Source organism: Colius striatus, chromosome 1 (assembly GCF_028858725.1).
Source record: "Colius striatus isolate bColStr4 chromosome 1, bColStr4.1.hap1, whole genome shotgun sequence".
Classification (NCBI taxonomy): domain Eukaryota; kingdom Metazoa; phylum Chordata; class Aves; order Coliiformes; family Coliidae; genus Colius; species Colius striatus.
In genome coordinates, this window is record NC_084759.1 from 84,829,200 (window position 1) to 84,851,393 (window position 22,194).

General features: G+C 33.2%; 1 protein-coding gene across 9 annotated transcripts in view; it reads right to left on the reverse strand.

Moving 5' to 3' along the window:
• DMD (dystrophin) overlaps nucleotides 1–22,194 on the reverse strand; it is a 1,219,670-nt gene that overhangs the window by 263,260 nt on the left and 934,216 nt on the right. For all 9 annotated transcript variants that reach the window (XM_061999893.1, XM_061999885.1, XM_061999868.1 and 6 more), the window contains 2 exons: nucleotides 12,817–13,028; nucleotides 5,923–6,077 (listed from right to left, as the gene is read on the reverse strand). In XM_061999893.1, the coding sequence (XP_061855877.1) occupies nucleotides 5,923–6,077; nucleotides 12,817–13,028 (367 nt within the window). The remainder of the gene's footprint in view (nucleotides 1–5,922; nucleotides 6,078–12,816; nucleotides 13,029–22,194) is intronic.

Sequence of the window (22,194 nt, forward strand, 5' to 3'; positions counted from 1 at the left end):
TAAAATAAACCACAAATATTCAGCATCCTCAGTTGACTTCTCAACTTGCATCCACATACTCATGTCAGTACTGTACAAAAAGTACAGTACAGAGTGGAGGACAAAGATGAAAACTAGACTATAAGCAGCTAAGATGACTTTCAAGATTTCCTATTTATAGGAACTTCATCTGTCATTTTTATGTCTTTTTATGGGTTTTTTCCTTATATGTGCCTAAAATTTTATCATTTTTAGGAGCATTAGGAAGAAAAATAAGAAAGTAATGTTAACTGATGTCACTGCTGATAAGCTTGAGATTACATTTTGTATATAAACATTTGTTAGAGATTGTAAGCAGTTAGTAGAATGTCTTTCACTGTTTTTTGCCCAACTTCTCTTTTATATCTCATCATAAAACAATCCCTCTCCCTCAATCCCTCTCCTCCCTGTATCCCTTATGGGTGTACTTTTTAATATGAATATGTTAAAAGAGGATACTTAACCACATAAATCACAAAACAACAGATTTCTTAAATGAGACTCAGAGCATCTATAGCTTGCCAAAGTAGTATTCACACTCTTTTTACAGTCCTTTTTTTTTTTTTTGAGACCGCACTGTTTTATATAAATAATAGTAACAGAACGGAATAAAGAAAACAAGAAATACTTTAATCCTTTCTCTAAAGCAACTCTTCAGCAACTTCAAACATACTCATATTTTAAACAAAAAAGCCTTAACATCCTTGCATCACAAGTGGCTAATAAAGAGTTTTTCTTTAGTTTGCCAGTGTGACTGTTGAATAGTAGCTTCTGAGAAGCATGGTGTGCTGTACTGACAAAGTGAGATAAATTAGGCTAATGAAAATTAAAGGGTTTTTGAACTGTTTGTCTATTGAGAAAGACATCAGGACATCATATGGAATTCAGAAGAGTTCTGCCTTAAATGCTTTTTCTAAAACTTTGTTTCTCCTCCTTTCGAAAGAAAGTCAACAGAGCTATAAGAGATAAATATATTATAGATAGTAAAATATATTATTTTACTTTATCTAATATATTATAGAATGTCTATTATATATAAAATACTATGCAAAAAACATATTGATATATAAAATGATTTGCTCCTTCACGTAATCTGAGACTGCAGAGTCACTGTCATTCAACATTAGTCCTACTGACTCAGTGAAAGTAAAATACTCAGTGTGTGATGTGTAGATTGGAAACATATTTTTTAAATAACAGAGGCAACAAAGACAAACATGTCTTATCAACATCTCTCAGAAATAAAAATAATTGCCCTACAATTGAAATGCTTTCCAGCAGTCTTTGTAATTTTGAATTACTATCTGTTGTTAAGCTGATGTAAATAACAAGCTCCATCGTGACATATGTAGGGTGACTGCTTTTTTACAACCATGATTACTTTCTTGAGTTGTACAAAGGTATTTCAAAACCCCATCAATAAATCATCACAACATGATGATAGAAATAAAAGTGATCATGCTATAGTTTTTTTGGAAAAAAAAGAAAAAATTACATCAGAAAAGGTCATTCGACCACTGTCATCTTCATCTGAAGTCTTATATTCACAGTGATCTCTTGCTCACACTCAACCAAATGCAGCACTATATCAAGGAGAACAGCTGAAGGCACAGATGTGTAAACAAGGTTTCCATATACACAAGGTTCCCACTTCGACTTACATTTTTATTGTAGTTGTTTCACTATGCTCAAAGAAAGTATGCCAGCATAAAGAACTAAAATAGGTGTTTACATTCATGAAATTATAACATTTTTAGGAATGCAGACAAACCTTCAAAGCAATAGAAGAATGAAAAAGACTGAGTTTGCTTGGAGAACCTAGAAGATTTAAATGTTCTTTAAAGAAAAACAGACAGTGAATTCTTTGCTTCTTGACTTTAGTCAAGCTGAAATGATCAAATACATTTTTCAGAGACGGTTCCTAGAAAAGTCTAGCTACTGAAACCAACTATGAATCTTCAGTATAATTTAACACACTTTTATACTCCTAGCTCTTGCTTACATGTAAAAAAAAAAGTCTGAGTTAATATCTCAGACTTTTCAAACAGGTTGTCTAGAAACACAACTCCTTGCCACTTCCTAACTTCCTACAACTTAAAGTAATAACAACATAAATCTAATTATATATTGACTCTTCACTGCTTATATCCTATAATGTAGGAGAAAAAAAAAAAAGTTACTTTTTATGTTTAGTCTAAAGTATGTGTCCTGTACCTTGTCTCAGAGCCAAAACCCCTACATCCTGAGCAGTGAAACCTCTTAATACCTACCATGCAGCCCGAGTCCCATTGTACTTGAGCGTAAAAACTGGTGAGCAATGCAAGTATCTGACAATGTCAGTGATGGGTTGGAGTCCTAACCAATCCTGAGTACATTATGTCATAATATATATGCTGTACTTAAGAAAGATATAAGTCCTTTTTTAGCTAAATATTTAAGTTAGTGAAATTTAAACACATTTGATGGATTCTCAAGAAAGGAACAAATTTAAGTAACTGTTTATGTTTTATATGATAATTCACATAAAATACAAGTGCTCACAAAAAGGAGGAGCAAGATAATATTACTAAAAAAATATTTTTATATATAGCAAATTTCTAATGCTGTTTTCTTCATTATATTTCTTCTCTTGAGATCTCTTTATTGTATCCGTTAGCTTTATTTTTTGGTAATGCAAGCCATACAGATAGTTTTCTTCTTAATTACCTCTGCTTAAATAATATAGTTATTTCTTGGGAAGTCAACACTTCTAAAGAGAAGAAGAAGAGACCTATTGACAAGTCACTAGCTTTTGCCTAGTTGATCAGTTCATGTGCTTATTAGTGTACCTTTGCAGTATCAACAACAAAAATAAGCGGTGAGTGAAAAGTGAAGCAACCATCAAGCACTCACCAACTTGGCCGTTAAAGGAGTTAGAACATTAGTTGTTATAGTTCAATGTTATAAAACAGAATAGTAAGGCAAAGAGTAAACATACAGCAATCAGCTGCAAATCTACTTAAGCAAAACAAAACACAAGCTGGCAGATGCTGCCCTAATGACTAAAGTACTTGTTTTGGCTGAACTATTACCAAAAGGCAAAGTGGAATTTTACTGCTGCTTGCCTACTTGCCTGTTGTTTTACTAATCTGGTTTATGGAACTGACACACAATTCTGATATTAATGATAGGTTAGATGAAAAGCAGTTTAAAACAACAAAAGTGACTCTTATTTTTTTCTTTTCAAAAGAAAATATCCACAAAATAACTAGGCTATTTAAATTAATGATAGATGAAGAAGAAAACAAAATCTTCAGCAGAATAATTCCTCTTGGCACTCAAGACTTGTATAAACAGTGATAAAACAATTTCTAAAATAATCGAGAAATGGACAAGACCATTATTTGGAATATATGTCTATATTACTGTAAGGTTGCTGAGTGACCACATTACCACTTACTAATGGTCTAACACTCATGGATATGTCTGAAATGCATCTCAGTGGAGAACTAGACTTTCTCAGAGCCTATTGCAAACAGTTCATGCATAACTGATGCTGAGAAGGTGTGAATCAGGACTCAATTGCCAGTGTGACTATCAAGCAGGTATTCTTTATTGCAGCTCAACTTTCTACTGAGTAAATATTCTTTTGTAGTAGAAAAGATTCCAAAAAACACGAAGAAACAATTTGTTTTGCTCTATGCAATAACCTGAAAGTTAAAGCATAAAAGATGGGAAAAATAAAAGGAATCCTTCACAAAAAAACCCAAACAATAATAAATTGACATTTAAGTTACATAAAGACCCTCGGATTCCATCTTCTCTTACCAGAGCTACTTAAAAAACACCCTAGGAGGTTCTTTTAAGACCTAAGGAGCTGCTCCATAATCAAACTGACTATTGCTTCAAATAAACTTGAAAAATTTACAGGTGCAGAAAATCTTCCAAGTAGAAGGTTTTTTTCTGACCTGATGTCTTGGTACACCCATATTTATCAATGTCTAAAAAAAGACAGATAGAAATGTGATAAAGCTCATTGAGAAGCTTATCAACTACTGTTTGCAGCGTGCTTTTTCAAGTACCTGAATCAGGAGAAGTTTTACAAAAGTTATATAAAAACACTGAATTAAAAAAAAATACATTAGAAAGGTAGTAAGGTCATACAATCATAACCTAGGAAATTGGCTGGACAGTTACCTGTTCAAGTTTAATCCTATCATTTTGCACTTCTTAATATGAAAGTCACTCAAATAGTGCCTTTCTAAGACATAACACATTTATTACAGGAACTCTTCTAAAACATGACCTGTGAACAAGTACGTAGGTTTTGTAGAAACTTGCAAGGAGCGTCTTGAAGAATTTATACTTTCTGTTAGCCCAGTATTTGGTTGATTTCATGCAATAATGGCAATTCTTACATTCAGGCAACATTAAACACATCTGAGTTTGTGCTCAAGTGATTAACAGATTTAAACATGTACTCTTAGCTACAATTGCTTCCTGGACATCCACAGCATCTACAGACTTATCCTGAAATTTCATGATGGATTTGTTTTGATGGTTACAAACTCATCTCACCAGGCAGGGTTGTAGTTCTACGCATAGACAAACACAATTTCCCTTGGTTGTCCCATTTAACTCTCTTGAGCTACTGATTTTCCTTAACTTTGAGAAATAGTTTTCAGTATTAGACACTATCTTTTCTCGTCCAGAAAAGGATATATCCTCCAGTTTATTTTTCAGATCACAGGGAGCAAAATACTTTTTCTTTAAAAAATAGCTACTACTACTAAACGTTAAAATGGCTACTAACATAACAGGAGAAATTCAAGCACATATGTACTGAATGTTTATACCAATTTCTAAGCTTGGCAACTGCTTTTGTTTAGAAAAAAAGCTTTCAAACTATTATATGGCTTTCTTTCAGTAGACATCAATAGCATATCTTCTCATTTGAACAGGATGTTAAGTCAGTGGCAAGTCTACTTCAGAAAAAAATGCTGTTGAAGTGACTCATTTGTAGGAATATCAACTTCATTAAAAAATTAAATAAAAACGGCAATAAATTTCTGCAGCCATCAGTTCTTTAAGTAATTACTATTATGCAAAAAGATCTGAATTTACTTTATGTTTAATTAAAATCAACATTTCTGGTCTTGTTCATAGACTTTAATGAAAAACATGTTAAGATCTAATTCTGTTCTAGTTTCAGTTATAAACTCTAAAATTTAATCTGAAATACTGATTAAAAAACCTTAGATTTCATTTTTATGTATCTCATCTAATGTGCAATGATTTAAAGCTTTTCCTACTATAAAGAAAGTAATTTTATTCTGCAATATGTTCTGATCTTACAGATAGTGTATTGGATGATTCAGAACTTAGTGGCAAGCTGGAAAAAATGGCTTTAGTAAGGAATTGATATCTAAACCAAACAATGGAAGACTGTGAAATCTAATCAAGAGGGTGATCAATAATCTAATAAAAACTTTCTTGAAAAGAGATTTGGTTCAAAGTTACAGGATAACATTGTTAGTTTGGACTTGCTTCAATAGTATACGCCTGTCATTTTCAGATTCAGTTTATGACTCAAAATCACTATAGTGATTGTGATGTGGGGATAATACATAGAATATGAAACAATTTAAAATATTTAAAATATATAACCTATAAAGTGAAGATAGTTGTCAACTGGTTACTGTAGGGGAAAATTGCCAGGAGGCAAAATTTTATTTGAGAGAATTAAATGGCTTTCCAAAGATACATTTCCAAAAAATATGACGGAAGCATCACCATAATTCTTTCCTTTCTCACTATAATCATGTCATTTTCAAAAGTTACATCTTCTACAATATCCAAGCAAAGCTGGACAGTGAATGTTAATGAAGTTTAACAACAAATCTAATAGCAGAATTTATATCCTACCTCTTATTAATGGCAGCCCATGTTGCGTTAATGTTATCTGTCATCAGTTCTACTTTCCTGGTATCGTTTGCAGAATAATCACGGAGCAGCTTAAGCGCCATGTCATTTGCCACATCTAAATTCATTTGCCATTGTCGTATTTCTTTTGAAAATTGCTGAAGTAAAAAGAAAAGAAAAATAAAAAACCTCAGATCATCATAAAATGTTCACACACAGTACATGATTATTAGAGAAGGAAATGAAAATCTTACACTGTCAATATAAAAAAAGAAAAGAAAAAGGACTTCCTCCAATTTACTGCTGTCTAAGGTCAAGAGTCTAAGTGTTTAAATCCTGTTAATCATAAGACCATAGAACTACTTCTAATCTCTGAGAGGATAAAGCAACCAAATCATAAGTGCCAGTTAAAACATGGCAGCTCAAATTGATAAAAACTGATTAAAATGATTACTCTTTACTGAGACGCAAATAGATGGATGCATTATTATGTGTTAAGCAAATGATCACTATTTGTGATGTTGAATTATACTAGGATGGAAAATATAGTGAAACAAAATGTTCTGTATAGTTTTCTCTTTTGTACTATGGAATGATACTGAGATTTAGACAAAGTCTTGTACTTTCACCTTTGTTTTTGTAATTTACCCTATTTTAGCAAATTGTTTATGTAATTAGTGCCATCTACTGGAACAGTACTAAATCTGCAATACAGCAAAATACTGATAAACCTATCAATAATTTTATACTGTCAATTTACGCTTCTCAGTATTAAGAAAAAATGTTAAGCATTGGCCATTCTTTTTTTTCCCTCCCTTTTTCTCCTCTTTCACCCCTCCTCTTTTTCTTCCCTCCTCTTCCTTCTTCACTTCACCTGGTCAATTGTCTCACTATAGAAGCAAGCCAGAACCTTCATTGAGCCAGCAACCATCTCCCATGCATCTTTCCTATTAGCCTTTTACTCAGAGTAAATTTCCATATAAACACACCGAAGCTACATATTTAATCCATAGTGTGTAAAAACAAATGAGCAAAGAAAATCAATGCCCTGCTTGTACTAGGCAAAGGCTTCAACTATATAATCAAAGACACAATGCAAGTAGAAGAGTTTGTATTTGTAAATAGAAACAATAAGTTGTGTGTCAACATTAGAAGGTATCAACAAAACAAAACTAAGTAAGGTTTGACTGTCTTTGTTGTTGTGATTTAATACATGGATGGGGAAACACCTGTGAATAAAAAGGAGGTTTTTCCATCTCAGTCTCCATTTTGAAATCTTGTTTTGATTTAAATAAGGACTTCACACAAAGCTGAACTTAAATATGTAATAGCTGATTAGAGAGTCTAAAGACTAAGTAAAAATAAACACATTTTGAATATTCTAAATGTATTTCTTTTCATCTCAGAAAATCTGTAAATTGATTTTGATAAAGATTGGAACTGAAACGTACTTGATCTTTGAATAGAGTCCAGGTGGAGTTTTTTGTTGTTTTTTTTTTTCCCCTAAACTCTTTATCTGTTAAAAAGCTGCTTCAGCCATCTCTAGATATTCTCCATAATTTAAAACTAAAAACATGTGTGTTCTCTCTTTCCTGAGTTACTTCTCCATGAGCGGGCAGACAACGTCAGGTAGTAAGACAACAATCCTGGTATCTGTTTTGAACAAGGGAACTTATTTCTATCAATCAAACATTACAAGGAGGCTACTAACCCCTGCTCCTGAAAACCATCTGAATATGTTCTGGTTATGCTCACTTTAGCTGCAAAAACAAAAATCATTCCGCTGTGTTAAGTATGGAGATGTAGTCAGGAGTGTTGAGAATTTTGTGGAAAATCACCACCATCATTTTGGAGAGGATATAAACAGGTGGTTGTTTTGAACACTATCTGCCTGTCAGTCTCCTTTCCTGCTAGAATTATATATAATAAATATATAAATGTTAATATTTACAAAAATAAAATGAAATATATAAACTCAAAAATAAGTAAATTCTACAATAATTATCATTTCAGTTTTGTAAATCTTTCATAGCAAGTCTCTATTCTATTAGAATAGATATTAGATCTAGATTAGATTTAGATCTATCTACCCTTATTATTACGTTATCTTTCTCTTGAAAATTATGTATGCATGCAGCTCTTTTTTTTCCAGCTGAAGAATCACAGCAGACAGACTGCTGCATTACATAGAAAACTTACCATAACATTTTGTCTATATTGTAAATTAACAGCCTGTAAACTTTACTTTGAAAACAAGGTTTTTCTTGTCCAGGCCCATGTGAATATAAAAGACCTTATCAAGCCTTCCAAATCCATTTTTATGGTAAAAAACCAGAAAGATCCATTACAAGGTGGTTTCCAAAAGCAGTGCTCTCACCATTAACATCAACATTAATCCATTAACTTCCTGACATAACAGCACTAGATCACCACTCAGGAAAGAAATTACGAATATAGAGAGCTTTACCGACAGAAATAATTTGTATTTTCTACTTTACTGGAAATTGGTATGTAATGTTTTCAACAGCTTTGAAGAGTGTATGCCTTGCTTCAACTTTGTGCTACGCACAGACACTGACAACAAAATGTGGTAAATTTTTTAACTGTCTGTCCTACCAGAGGACCATTAACTACTAACTTACATTACTATAACGAAGATTTTAGAACTAAATTTGTGACATTATCTTTTTTTATATTTTTAGATGTTGTTTATATTTTAGCTACTTCAGAATATAAGTGATTTTGTTTTTTAAAGGAAAATGCTTCATGACTTAATTTTTGACGTTTTATAAAACATTCTCTTTGTTTTGTCTGTGTCATGACTGGAGCTTGCTGAGTTTATGAAAAGGCTTAAAGAATCAAGAGTGTACATTTATCATGTTACTCTAGGTATAAATTTATTTTTAATTTTTAATTAGAAGACACCAGTTGATGTTATTAGGAAGAAAGTCAGTGTAATTAAAAATCCTTGATTAAAAAAACAAGTAAGGAAATTAGAGTTGGGCTTTCTTCTATCCTAGGATTGCCCAGTGGAACAAAATAAATGACACATAGAACCTCAAATATAGCAATATGCATGTACACCATCATCCAGTTCTGGGCATGTAAATTCCCACGTTACGCAGATGTATATATTACAAAAATGAAAAATCCGACAGTATTTCGGCCCTTTTCCAGTGTACCCAAAGCATTGAGTTTTTTATATACTTAAGGATTTTTGTTTTTCTTTTACTTAAGGAATTCTACTTCAGCACCTGCATTATAGTCAACTGCTCTACTAAAATCAAAGTAGTATGTTGTCAGCCCTGGAACAATAGAAACCCACAAAATGCTGAGACATTGGTACATAGGAAGTGGCAACAGAGTATCTAGTAAGTTACCTCCCTGCAAGAAGATGACAAAAACAAGCAAAATAGCCTTTTTGTTTTTTATCTGCAAATCTAAGGCATGAAGTTCACCATCCAGGTAATGCAAGTGGAAGATTGCCTAGCCTCTTGAGTCTCAACAGAACAGGAAGTGTAATCAGGCTGATATTTTATTTCTTATTTAGATGAAAATGTGATAGGTGGTCAACGGAGAAAAGAATGGAAATCTTGTTGCTGTGCTTCCTCTTCTTGACTTTGGCTATCCCAGCTAAAGTGGCATAGAGGGAGGAGAGACGCCTCACTGGCTCTTACCAAAACAAGGAGCCAAGGAGTGAACAGGCAACCCTAGCAGGTTTATTTCTTTTAAATTAAGCTCAGTATCATTTTAAGAAGATTTAGACTAGCTTACATTCAGATAACTTGGGGACAGAAAGGAGCAAAAGTGTTACCATGTACTATTTATACACCTACAACCTTCGGCCTACTGAGTTAAGCATCTGCAGTCATCACTTAATAAACAATAATAGGGCTTGAATGCCATATTCTGATTCTCTGTGCTTAAGTCCAGTACCTAGAATTTAGTTTTCAAATATGAAACAAACAAACAAAAAAAGAATGGAAAAATGCTTTAATCCTCAGTAAATTATCTCTGAATCAATGCCTTATTCAATGGAATAATATATTTAATTGTCTGCTAAATGGTACGTGCTTTGTTGTTTGTTTTTTTTTTTTAAAGGCCAGAAACAAATGTGTCAAATTCTATGAAAAACCTCGTTGGCCAAATACAAGCAAGTTACAGATTTTTGCTTCACACTGACATTATAAAAAAAAAATCAAAAGACTGGTATTGTTGAACTTACAGTTACACATACGTAAGGATGGACTAACAGAAAAACATTAACACAAGCACTAATTAAAAGTTCACTTAGAGCAGAGGGGAACTTTTGTATTGACTCAGCTGTCTTTAGGCAGACATTTTTTTAACAAACAGATCAGAGTAATAGCTGGTGATTACTTTCTCACACTGAGATAGTTTGAGATATAAAACTGATGAAATGAATCTGTCTGAAGAATTTATTTAAGACTCACACTGACCTCTCCCTTTTCCTCAACACAAATGAATAGAAATGACAGCTTTATTTTAATTAGTCTAACAGCAAGCCAAAAGACAGCATATTTACTCTACATATTCAGGGGAAAACATAAAAATATATGTGTTTGGCACAGAAGCCTTGGAAAGCATTTATTTTGAGGACTTGATGTATTTCTAGGTCCTTCAGTTTGGATAATACTATACAGAAGGAGTATAAAGCTGCTAAACTAAAAAAACATTTCCATTTTCCTCAGAATTCATGACCCCTTATCTCAAGCATGAACACAACAGCTGATGCTGTCACATCTGAGAAGATTTCATGAGAGATTTGACACAACAGGAATTACTGGCATACAAAGATAATTCCTCCAGGAAGGCTGGCACAAAGGAAAGAGAAATTAAAAAAAAAAAGAGAAAGAATTCCCCTCGCCTACTCTAAGACAGAGGTGAATTTGTTCCAGACTTACAGGAGAAAGGCTCAGCAAAACCAAATAAATGAAAGTAAACAACCCTAGAACAGCAGAGCTTGTTTATGTTCATATCATCATGAAGGCAGAGTAAATTAAGATGGATTAGCTGTGACACTGAAATTAGAATTACAGGTTAATGTCTGTAACTTGACACAGCTCATCACATTGAATTCAGATTGGGATGGGAATGGCTGAAGTTAATGACAGCCCAAGTGCTTAATCTCTTTTAAAGGAGTGAACAGAACCTCCTGGTATCCTCTCAAAAACTCTGTTTATACATAGAGATATATTCTGTGAATATGTATTCTACTATGCTTCCTTAACAACTTAGGGGTAACGACATATTCTTATTTCTTTACTTGGAGAATGCTGATCCAAAAGCGTATATTTTTTTTTGAAAAGCATACACTCTTAGATGGACCTCATCTAAACCTCTCACATTCTTGTAAAATCCATTTCTAAAACTATATTTTCAATTGTTTTCCTAGTTAAGTAACATGTATTTGAGATACAAGACACTCCAATGCAATGATATAAGACTGTGTTTGCACAGAACTTTTTTGTTCTTGATTGAGTCTTTGCACAAATGAGACACGGACTTTGTTGAAGCTTTTCTGTTTGGATTTTTTTTAAAACAATGGTCAGAAGCCAAAATTCCATCTCTGCAGAGAGACTGTGTCAAATATGAGTCCTCTGTGCTGAATGATAGTAGGATACACAAGCTATAACTCTTCCAATACATCTATGAGTGATTGCCCTTGTTTACTGTAATCCACCTTTCCCTAGCAATGACCTTTATGGTATAATCCTAAAGGAGAAAACTTAAACATATCTCAGCCCTAAAACAATTGGCTGATGAACATTTTAATCTTTCTTACACGCAAGAAATAATTTTTTTAAAAAGAAAACAAAAACTTAAATAAATTTTGTATCGTGCAGTTATAACCATAAACAAAACCAGTGGATGATGACCTCAGCCTACTATTATTCACAGCAGTTCATTACCATTCAGCTGTTTAAATAAGAGTGGATTAAGTCTGCAAACTTCAACCAAACAACTGAGTGGTAAGAATTTAGAAAAAAAACCCTGTAATTTGGTGTGCAGGAGAGGAGAACATATCACCAAAAAATTGTGGAACTATTCTTCCAAATAACTAAAATGTAACATTCCATTAACATGGAGGCAGAACTCACTTTAAGAAGTTGCTCATTTGGTTGGTTTCAATCTTGTTTTTCCCCAACCAGAAAATGAGATATTATTAATTTGGAACAGCTGTTCTCAAAATTTATTCATGAAGAATGTCACCAAAGTATGACTATTTCCATAATAACTAACTTAAAAACTGATGCAACAGTTATGTCATATTTTCATTGCTACTTGATGCACAGCTCAGCTACGAAGTGAACCGAGGTGTACATTTTAGCGCCTAGAATGTGAACAAGATGTGTGCTAAAATCATAGGAGCAGCTATTTCAGGTTTTTTTGCAGTTAATAACCTTGCTGAAGTCAAACCCAGCGAGATTATCTTGTGGTCAATCTAAAATCCTTTATTTTCAATATCTCCATATAGTTTATGTTTGTTTGGGTTTTTTTTCCTTTTTCTTAAGTACTTTCAGAGAACCTGTATAGATTCAATATCAGTGCACACAGATATATCAATACATTCTGCAATACAATTGATGCTGTTGCATAGTAGAAAGGAGAAATACTTGTGCTGAAAAGATAGGCATTCTTCCTACAAGATCATCCAACTATTTGCTATGATTGATAAATTCAGACCAATTTCATTCAAGGATTATATGATACACATTTTACACTTTGTAAGCTAATTTCTTTCTTTTTGTGTGTATGTGTGGTAAATAAGGAATAAAGAGGTTGTTCTCAATGTGTGCTGTCCAATAGTTAGAAGACATTTTCTTTGACCATCTGATTAACCCAAGTGGAAATATTTTAATTCTCAATAGCAACCTTAAGCTCAGAGTTCTGTTTTTTCAGAGCTTCCACGGTGAAGGAAATTTCTTTCCATGAGTCAAGCTTAGCTTTCGCTTGTTCAAGAACCTGCTCAGCTTCTTGTTTAGCTTCTAGCCACTGTGTAGAATCCTTTAACATCTCATGAAGCTGCTGTTTCCGGTTTTGGAGGTGTCCATGCACTTCATCCCACTGGCTTTGTATCTTTTCGACTGGTAAAACACAAAGGAAAAACAAAAGCAGATCACTTAAAAGACTTTTCTTTCTTTCTTTTTTTTTTTTTTTCTTTTTCCCAAGGTAGTGAAAAATAATATATAAAGCTTTCTAAAACTGACCATATTGGAAAGCTCTTGTCCTTTTAATCTGCAACTGCAACTAAGTTTAGTTTAACAAAATACAGATAAATTGTTCTAAGTCATGCCATATGATATTACAGCACACAGCAGGTGTTTTGATGCATATGCAGCTAGAAATGCCAGGTTCATTCCTCAAAAACCATGACAAAACAGGATCGTGTTTGAGAAAAAACATCAGTAATCTTTCATTCTTACCAAGCCAATATAAGGTTAAATATTTTCTGAAGAAAAAGTCCTTTAGGGACTTCAGTAATACTAGTTAAAGATTTATTGCAAGATATAATGACTATATTTTCTTATTCCATTAAAGCAATTGTTAGCAAATTGCAAAGGTTAAAAACTTTCTCACATGTTAATTATAAAATAACAACTAACTTCATCCACTACTTGAAAGAAATGTGACTTGTGGGAACTTAATAATCGCTGCAATCACTGATACAATGTGTTGACAATCATCCAGCATCCGAGTTTCCATAGCAGCCTAAAATCATCAGGAGGCAGTTACCCAAGCAGTTGAAGTTTGATGAAAAAACCCCAAAATCAAACTAAAAGGCAAAAGTCCACAAACAATAATGTGTACACTACATGAAGAAACAGACATTTTAATTTTTTTTATCCAATTCTCTGATGTTAGCCAGTACAAACTACAGTCTCAATATTTTCTTGAAGTCTGCCTCACAGGACTTCTAGGGAAGGAAGAGAGATTCCTAGAGTACTCAGAAAGCAACTGAAATTATTATTGAAAGGTAGTTCCAACTCTGTATCACTCACTGCAGGTTTAGATTAAAGACTAACGAGATGAGAAATGCTTCAGCAGGGAAAGGAGACTTCTACATAACAGCGTTCTTCCCTCTTTAAGAAAAAAGGGATAAAGATCTTTCCATTGACCTAGATAAGGTTTAGAGAAACAGAGGAAAACCTTTCAGCATCCTGTGAGTAAGTACATATAGCAGCATATTCAAGTCAAAGGAAATGCAAAGAGTCTGAAGAAACACAACAGGAAAACACAAAGTACAATCATAGCAAAGCAAGGATAGCCTAAGGCCTAAATACTTAAATTTAATCTGAAGCAATTCTAACCCCTGATTTTGGAAAGATGTATACGAAGGTCACAAAAAAGGAACTCATTTCTGTGACATATCTGGATGGGGATTTTTGATGTGAGCTTTAGGGTATACTTCAAACAACAAAGAGATTGTAGTCTTCAGTAAGGGTGAACAACAGAATCATTCTTGCAGTTCTCAAGTGAAATCTCTATGCTAGGGATACAGCAGAAGGATACATTTCTCAAAGGTTGTGCTGGAGGTCTAGGTGACAAAGTCTGTCCAAACACTTTCAACAGTGCTGCTGGCATACCAGCAGTAGCTGTCACCTATTTCTTGCACATAACTACTCAAGCTCCTTCCCCTTTGACTCTGAGATATTGATTGTATTATCTTTTGATTCTTGCCAACCTGGAGATGTTGGTACATAAGCTACTATGCTTCTGTCAGTTAAGTCTGCTGTTCATGAAAAACTCTACAAAAATTCCACTTAATTTTGTTTTATTAGAATTGCATTTGTTTGTTTGTGTAGCTTTTGCAGGGGGAAGGAGGAATTAAGAGATAAATGAAAACTGTTGCAAAACTGATTCAAAAGAAAAATGGGCCTAGAACTACATTAATTCCTCAAAATAGTTGCTTTTAATAAACAATGCTGGTATTTCTTATCAACAAAATTTAAATATTTACAAATGGATCTGTTCTATAATGTCTCATGAGATTTGCATCTAAGTAAGACATATTAGCAGTCCTTGTCTAGGAACTGTGCTTTTCTCAGTAAGATTGAATTTTTCATCACATACCACAGTTCTAGGATTCCGTAAAGACCAATTCTCTCATCCAAGAGGGGACTGAGGCTTCAGAAATGAAAGTTGCATTCAGGACATCTCAGAATTCCTTTTATTCAAGTGACTACAAATAGGCAAGCTCCAAATTGATGAAACATCTTTCCTCATGAAAACACTTGGATTATTGCTCTCAAAAAGGAAAAACTAAAATCTTCTGTCATGAACACTTAAAAATTAACATGTGTAATAGTTTTGCTTTATTATTGATTGGAATTGAAGAGTTAAGGAAGTTACTAGGTAATCTAAACCAAAAAAAATGAAAAAATGTAACGTTATTTTCTTAAACCTGTTAATGACAAAACTCACTTAAAGTCCTTAAGTTGGGGATAAACATACCATGACATCTACTTAATTAATCTGGCCTTTCTGAGCTAAAATATACCAAATAGTGTGTTACTATGTAAGACAAAATATTAAGATATAATTCATTAAAGAGGCCTTTGTAATTATGACAACATTTCATTTAACGTAATATAAAAATCCTTTCTTTACTGTAAGTTTACATCTTCTAAATGATACTCCCATTTGAAAGTGGACTATTGATTTCAATAACAAATCTGTCTCTAAAGCTTAAAATAAGAGAATCCACATCCAAAAGGTGCTGAAAACCACGATCTAAATCAGTGTCTCTTAAGGATGTGTTCGGTTCCTGTGAATATTCTTTAGTGGAGTGTTTCTCATGGAAGTAAAGGTGATTACCACTTACAGATGTATACCAAACAAAAAAGTTCATTAAATTCGAGTGTATATTGTATTAGAACTGATCACAGCAATACACAAGCTCTTCACCTGCAGCTGAGTTACTGATTGCAGGTGAGAAAGATCAGAGGACTGCAATTAAATAATGTGGTTGGACAGTAGAAGACAAGTTTTAAAGTAGTTTTAACATGATTGAGGTTTTTTGAAAGCACACTGGAACACATGAAATGTTAATGAAAATATTTTAGAGTTTTATAAGACTGCAATAAGGAATCTCAGTACCAAGTTCTTTCAGGCTAATGCCCTGCCTATAACCTTGGAAGGGTTATTTCTGCTGTCAAGACTCTATAAAATCCTTAAGATTCCAATCAACATTTGGGATTCAACATAGGGAAAATTAATTTCTTCTGAAATGCAATGACTCTTACCTAGAACCAGAAAGACAACTCTAGAGATAAGAAATAGAATTCCAAATTCAGAAAAAAAGAAGATTCAATGTCATGTGAAGTAGTTGTTCTAGAAAAAAACATTTACCCAGGTTTGGGGGACCTAAATCACTATTTCCTACTTTCCATTTAAGGCCTTGGATAAGTAATATTCAATAAATTCTTTTTAATTCTATAAAACAATACCTAACAAAAGGCTATTGTAAAGACTATAAAATATCCTGAAACCTAAGAACATTTAATATGGCTTTAAAAAGTAAGATTTTCCAGGAAAAATCAATGTAATTGTCCTCACTGCACTCTGGATTATAATAGCATATTACTGAGCATCAGACTCTGATCTTTATCTTTTATATATCATTGCATCTACCTACCGTGGTGACTACACATTGAAAACAGACAGAAAAAGTGTGGCTCCACGAGCATTATTAATGTCACTGAATCACAGGACTTTTAAACAATGAGCACTGATGACACAAATACTTTATATTTTATATGAATTTACCATAATTCAGTAGTTTCTGAAGCATCTCAGTGTACATTGTTCATTACAGCTAAGTCCTGTGTATTTGCCATTTTAAAGCCTAACTTCTTTTTAGAGACACTCCCCTCTTTGTATCCACTTTTCTTCCTTCCCCCACCCTCCCAATTTGGAAACAGCACAATATCTTTATTTATTTATTATCTTTATAGACTTTAATTGTATCGATCCATCACACCATCAATCATTTTTAGTTCAATATAAACCCACAAAAACAGTTGACAATTAACAAATCTAAACTGAGTATCAAAGACGAAAAAACACACACATCCTGGAGTGAAGCTCAAACCCCAGACACTTCCTAATCTCAGTGCTTCAGGTAAAAATCCTCATTGTACTTCGCTTATACAAGTTTTGCACTTGCTTAATGCAAAGTGTATCAGCATGGCTCCAGCTTCTCCCAGTAAAACACTGAACTCTCTCAAATAAATAATTTAGGGGCACAGTGAGTTCTACAAGTACATCATTTAAAGGCTGCTACTCAATTTCTTTTTTCCATCACTACTATTCACTACTTGTTGAATATTGATTAAAATTGACAAAAAGAATTCTGCTGAACTGACCATGGATCTAGTAAGTTATTAGAAGTAGTAACAAAGCAGAAAAATATATCTAAAGCAACCAAATACAAGTTTTTAATTTAACTTTTTTTCAATCTGGTTATCATTGACTTAGTACATTGAGGAAAGAACAATTTCAGCAAGAGACAGATAGAATAAGATTCAGTTTACATTTTTAATAAATTAAAATTTTTTTTTCATACTCCGGGTATAGTAGATAAACAGCAAAAAAAAACCCCAATCCTCTTCTTCTCTGTTAAGAGTTCATCTCATTGATAAGACAAATAAAACTCTCTTCACCAAGAATTTACTCTGTTATCTGCAAAATAACAGCAGTGGAAAGAAGGGGAGTTGGAGAAGAAGCTATGTCACAGGAGAAATAATGTTCATCTTACTATAAGCTACATTTGGCTTGTGCGAAGAAGAAAAAACCTAATTACTCCGTTACAGCTTGACAAGTCCATTGACTCCAGCACACATTTCAAAAAAGTGAACAAGTAAATGAACAGCAGTAGAATTTACAAGGTAGTAAACCTCCACTTTCCTTGTCAAACAAATTACCTAAACTGCACTCTTTTTGCTCTGTAGGACAGTGCTTTTCAAAGCCATTATTGTCAATATATTGACAATTTCCTATAAAAGTAATTTTTTCACTGAACGTCATGAACTTGGAGACTAGAGGGGACATTGCAATCTAACCCAGAATATAACTGGAGAAGAGCTGAACTATGGACAGTTATAGTTCATGTTACCCAAAGAAGCTGCTGATGCACTTATATTCCTTAGCTGAAAAACGAAAATCGTTTTATATGCATCTTTGAGTGTTTCAATTTACTTACACCTTGCAACAATGATCATGATGAAAAGACACATTGAGCCTGAAATCTAGCAAATTCTGAAAAAATGACTTATGAATACTTTCATATTTTTGCCATAATATCTTGAATCTTAAAGGATTTCCCCCAACTCCTTTCCTCATCATATATGTATCATAATGTGTAATGATTAAAAAAACTTATTGCTTACAAAAATATCTGACTAAAGAGAAAGTATGTACACAATTTAAGCTGCATATAAAGAAGTGAATGACTAATACCTGGGAAGAAGGAAGGAATTGCAGTCCTCTATACTATTGCTCAATATTCTAGTTTCTAAGAATAGACAAAATGTATTACAAAGGAAACAACAATGAAGAAGCACTCGGAGCTTTCAGTTGTCTTTCTGGGGTGATGAAGAGCAATCAAAATGTACCTGAAAGACCTGTCAAGGCACAAAATCCCTGAGAGGAAGGCTGTTAACTTCCTTAGCTTCTCAGAGACTAAGAGAGATAGACAATAAGAGAGATTTCAACAGATTTAAACAAACAGATGTGTTTGTTTAAATAAACACATTCTCTCAATCTCATTTTGTAGTTTGATACTTTTGGGGGTAATTATTTCCTACTACTGCCACTCTATGATGTAATTTCGCTTTGTTTCATTAGAGTAAGTAAAATTTTCTTTTTATCTAAAAATCATTTCCATCTGATCAAACTAATGAAGGTCATTCTGTTCAGTTGGAAGTGACAGATCAAACAGAATGAACTGAAAACTGTCAAGTGGTTTCCACTAAGCACCAAGTGAATCATTCTTTAGCACTGTGAAGCATGCTTTATACCTTACTATATGGAGTGGGAGTTAGAGACCAGACTAAGCTGGTAGCACATCTAAAAAAATCAGTTTCTTACAACAAGAAAAAGCAACTTCCATGACCGAGCACTGAGAAGGGCATGCAAAAGCTTATTATTTGTAAAACAGGTCCTTCAGACAGCATTAACTAGTTTGTCAAGTTGTATAAGTGTTTATGTATATAACATTTATCACCTCTTAAAGTTTTCATGACCATTTTTTCACTAAATGAAAAAGGAAAGAGATCATGAAATGCATGATGTGGAAGAGTACTCTTCTTCCATATTAAAATGTTATACAATCGGTAGAATGTTGATGTGAGAAATAAACACCCTAAATAGAAGTAAGACTCTTCCAGATTTAGTCTGAAATAGGTAACAAACCTAAATGCAGTTTTGTTAGAAAGTTACATAAGCAAATAAAAAAATACATATTTGTATAAAGGCAAGTATTGACAAGAGACAGATAGACAGATTTGAACTTCTGATACCTGTCAATTGCCATCACAGTCTTACGGAATTGAGCAGAACAGTTATGGAGAAATGAACCAGCACAGTCAGTCTCACTGGTCAAGCAGGATGCAGTCATCAGTGATTCTTCCCTGACTCTGGGAGTAGGATGCATATGGACAAGCCACCAGAATTTTTTTTTTTTTCTGCAGATATTTGGATAATATTAAACCCCAACTTTTTATTAACATTGTACTAACTGAAGAAACAATAGTGTTCTCTTGCTGGAGTGATTTAATCATCTTTCAAAATGTTTGTTTCATTCAATTTCCTTTGTTGTGTGTAGAAAAAAGCAACTGCGTTATCGAATTTCACTACTTTCTTAAATATTCATCATCTAATTATGAAGAATTACATTAGATTAAAAAATGCTATTTAGACTGACAGAAGGTATTCAAACTGAAGCCATTGGATTATGTCTAATCTAATCAACTAGATGAATGAATATGTAAGTAATCCAATCATTTCAGTATTAAATTTATAAAAAGTTTTTAAAGAACTTACTAGGAAAAAAAAAATCACTAAATGTAATTTCTTAGGAATGTAATTATTAATTAGAAGAGACAAGTTATTTTAGTATTTATCCTTGCCCAAATGTCCATTACATTTTTTTCCTGGTATTTGGTTACTTATGCTATTAGAGAGAAAATATATAAAACATATAAATATCTATAAAATATAATTATTTTTCTATTTTCTGTTCATGGATGATAGCATTTGTAATAATCAACCCATTTACAAAATATTTAATAAAACCTTTTCCAGAAGAAATATATCTTATCTGTGCCTATATTTAAAACTGGGACATTAAATTAATAAAATGATATTCTGCTTTCTCGGAACATAAATGACAATGCTATTACCATTGTTAAAGAACATCAGATTTCATATACTAATGCTTTCATAGACTTTCATACTTACTGATACAAAACCTTAATGGTATATCTGGCAGTTTAAGTCCCGAAATTCATTACCTACCTAATGAAGCAAACAGGCAATGAATTTCAGAATTCTTTCTGAATTTTAGTACCTTATAACTTCATATTTCTATAATACATTCACATTAATATTGCATTTTTTAATATCTTCAGCCTACTAACTCCTATCAAGTTTAGGCTGAAACTCGCTTTTGAAATATAATTGCATTTGTTAATCTGAACACAGACTTGTTTTGGTATTGATTTAATAGATATCACTCTAACTGTAGGAAACCTTAGAGTATCAAAACCTGTAGAAAATAAACATGCAGTTAGGTATTCCATAGATATGTGAATATCAACCTCCAAGCTACTGAAGTGCAATTCCACATACTGTTGATATTTTTATTTTCTTCTTTAAGAAACAAAATAATTTCCTCAGGAGAACCTCCACTACCCCTACAAAGGCCATAAATCTAAAATTCAAAATTCAAAGGCTGCAACTGGCTTTGATTCATTTTACAATGGATAAACAGCAAATCTCTTCCTTCTCTTGACATTAAGTATTATATAAACTGTCATAATAACATCATCTAAGAGCTAAGATTTTTTTTTCTGTAACTCTCAAGGTCCAAATCTTTATCACTGTAATACTTACTATTTAACCTGAATCAACAAGGGCAACCTGGCACAATTTGTGCAATGGTCAGTAAGGAACACAGTGGCTCCCACTTGTTAGACTTAACTCTGAAACCATCTGCTGCACATAAATTGCTCTCTACGGTTTTCTACCACTGGGAATTATGAGCACAGACTATTGTGAATCTTTCTCTGTGCCTCTTCTGACAACGTCAAGTCTGCACAGTGATTCAACTGCTATGTCTCCACGGCATGCACCTCTCACCAGAAGTAAGCTGGGAGATGACACTAGAGCTCCGTTAACAGAGCTCTTCTCAACAGCTGGAGAAAGCAGGGTGATGGCAACAATATTGAGTTTGGTTCAGTGAATGAACCAAAAAAAGCCACACATGCATTAGAAAAAAAATAGTGTGCCAAATCAAAACATCATGGCTTTGACTTTTTGCCTTCGAAAACAAAGAAAACTTCCAAATCAGGAAGAATTGATTTATACAAGTAAACAAATTTCAATGACACTATAATGATATGGCTGAAACTCAGTAAATTTGAATTTAAGACACTACATAGGTTTAGACTAGACATTAGGAAACATTTCTTTGCCAAGAGGGTGGTCAAACAGCCTGGAACAGGCTTCCTAGAGAAGTAGTCAATGCCCCAAAGCTTCAGTGTTTAAGAGGCATCCAGACAATGCCCTTAACAACATGCTTTAAATTTTAGTAATCTTTGAAGTGGTCAGGCAGTTGGGCTAGGTGATTGTTATAGGTCCTTTCCAACTGAAATAGTCTATCTCTGTTCTATTCTATTCTATTCTGTTCTGTTCTATTCTATTCTACTCTATTCATCTTATTACAGAGCTCGACATCCTGCTTTCAGGAAAAGACATAAAACAGAGAAAAGAAAAGGTATCCAGTGAATAAATAGAACCATTAATATTGCCGTCCTAATAAGATGCTGCAATGAAGAATGCCAAATGTCAAAGGTGTAGAAATTCAGAGAGAACAATAACACTAGAAGTGTAACAAATATTCTGCAAAATTATTATATCTCTTCATCTGGAATACTGAAGTCATTTTTACACTTTACAAGGTAAAGGAGACATACATGCAGTCTGACACTTCCAGAAAAAACTTCCATGGTATAGGCGTTTTCTCTACTA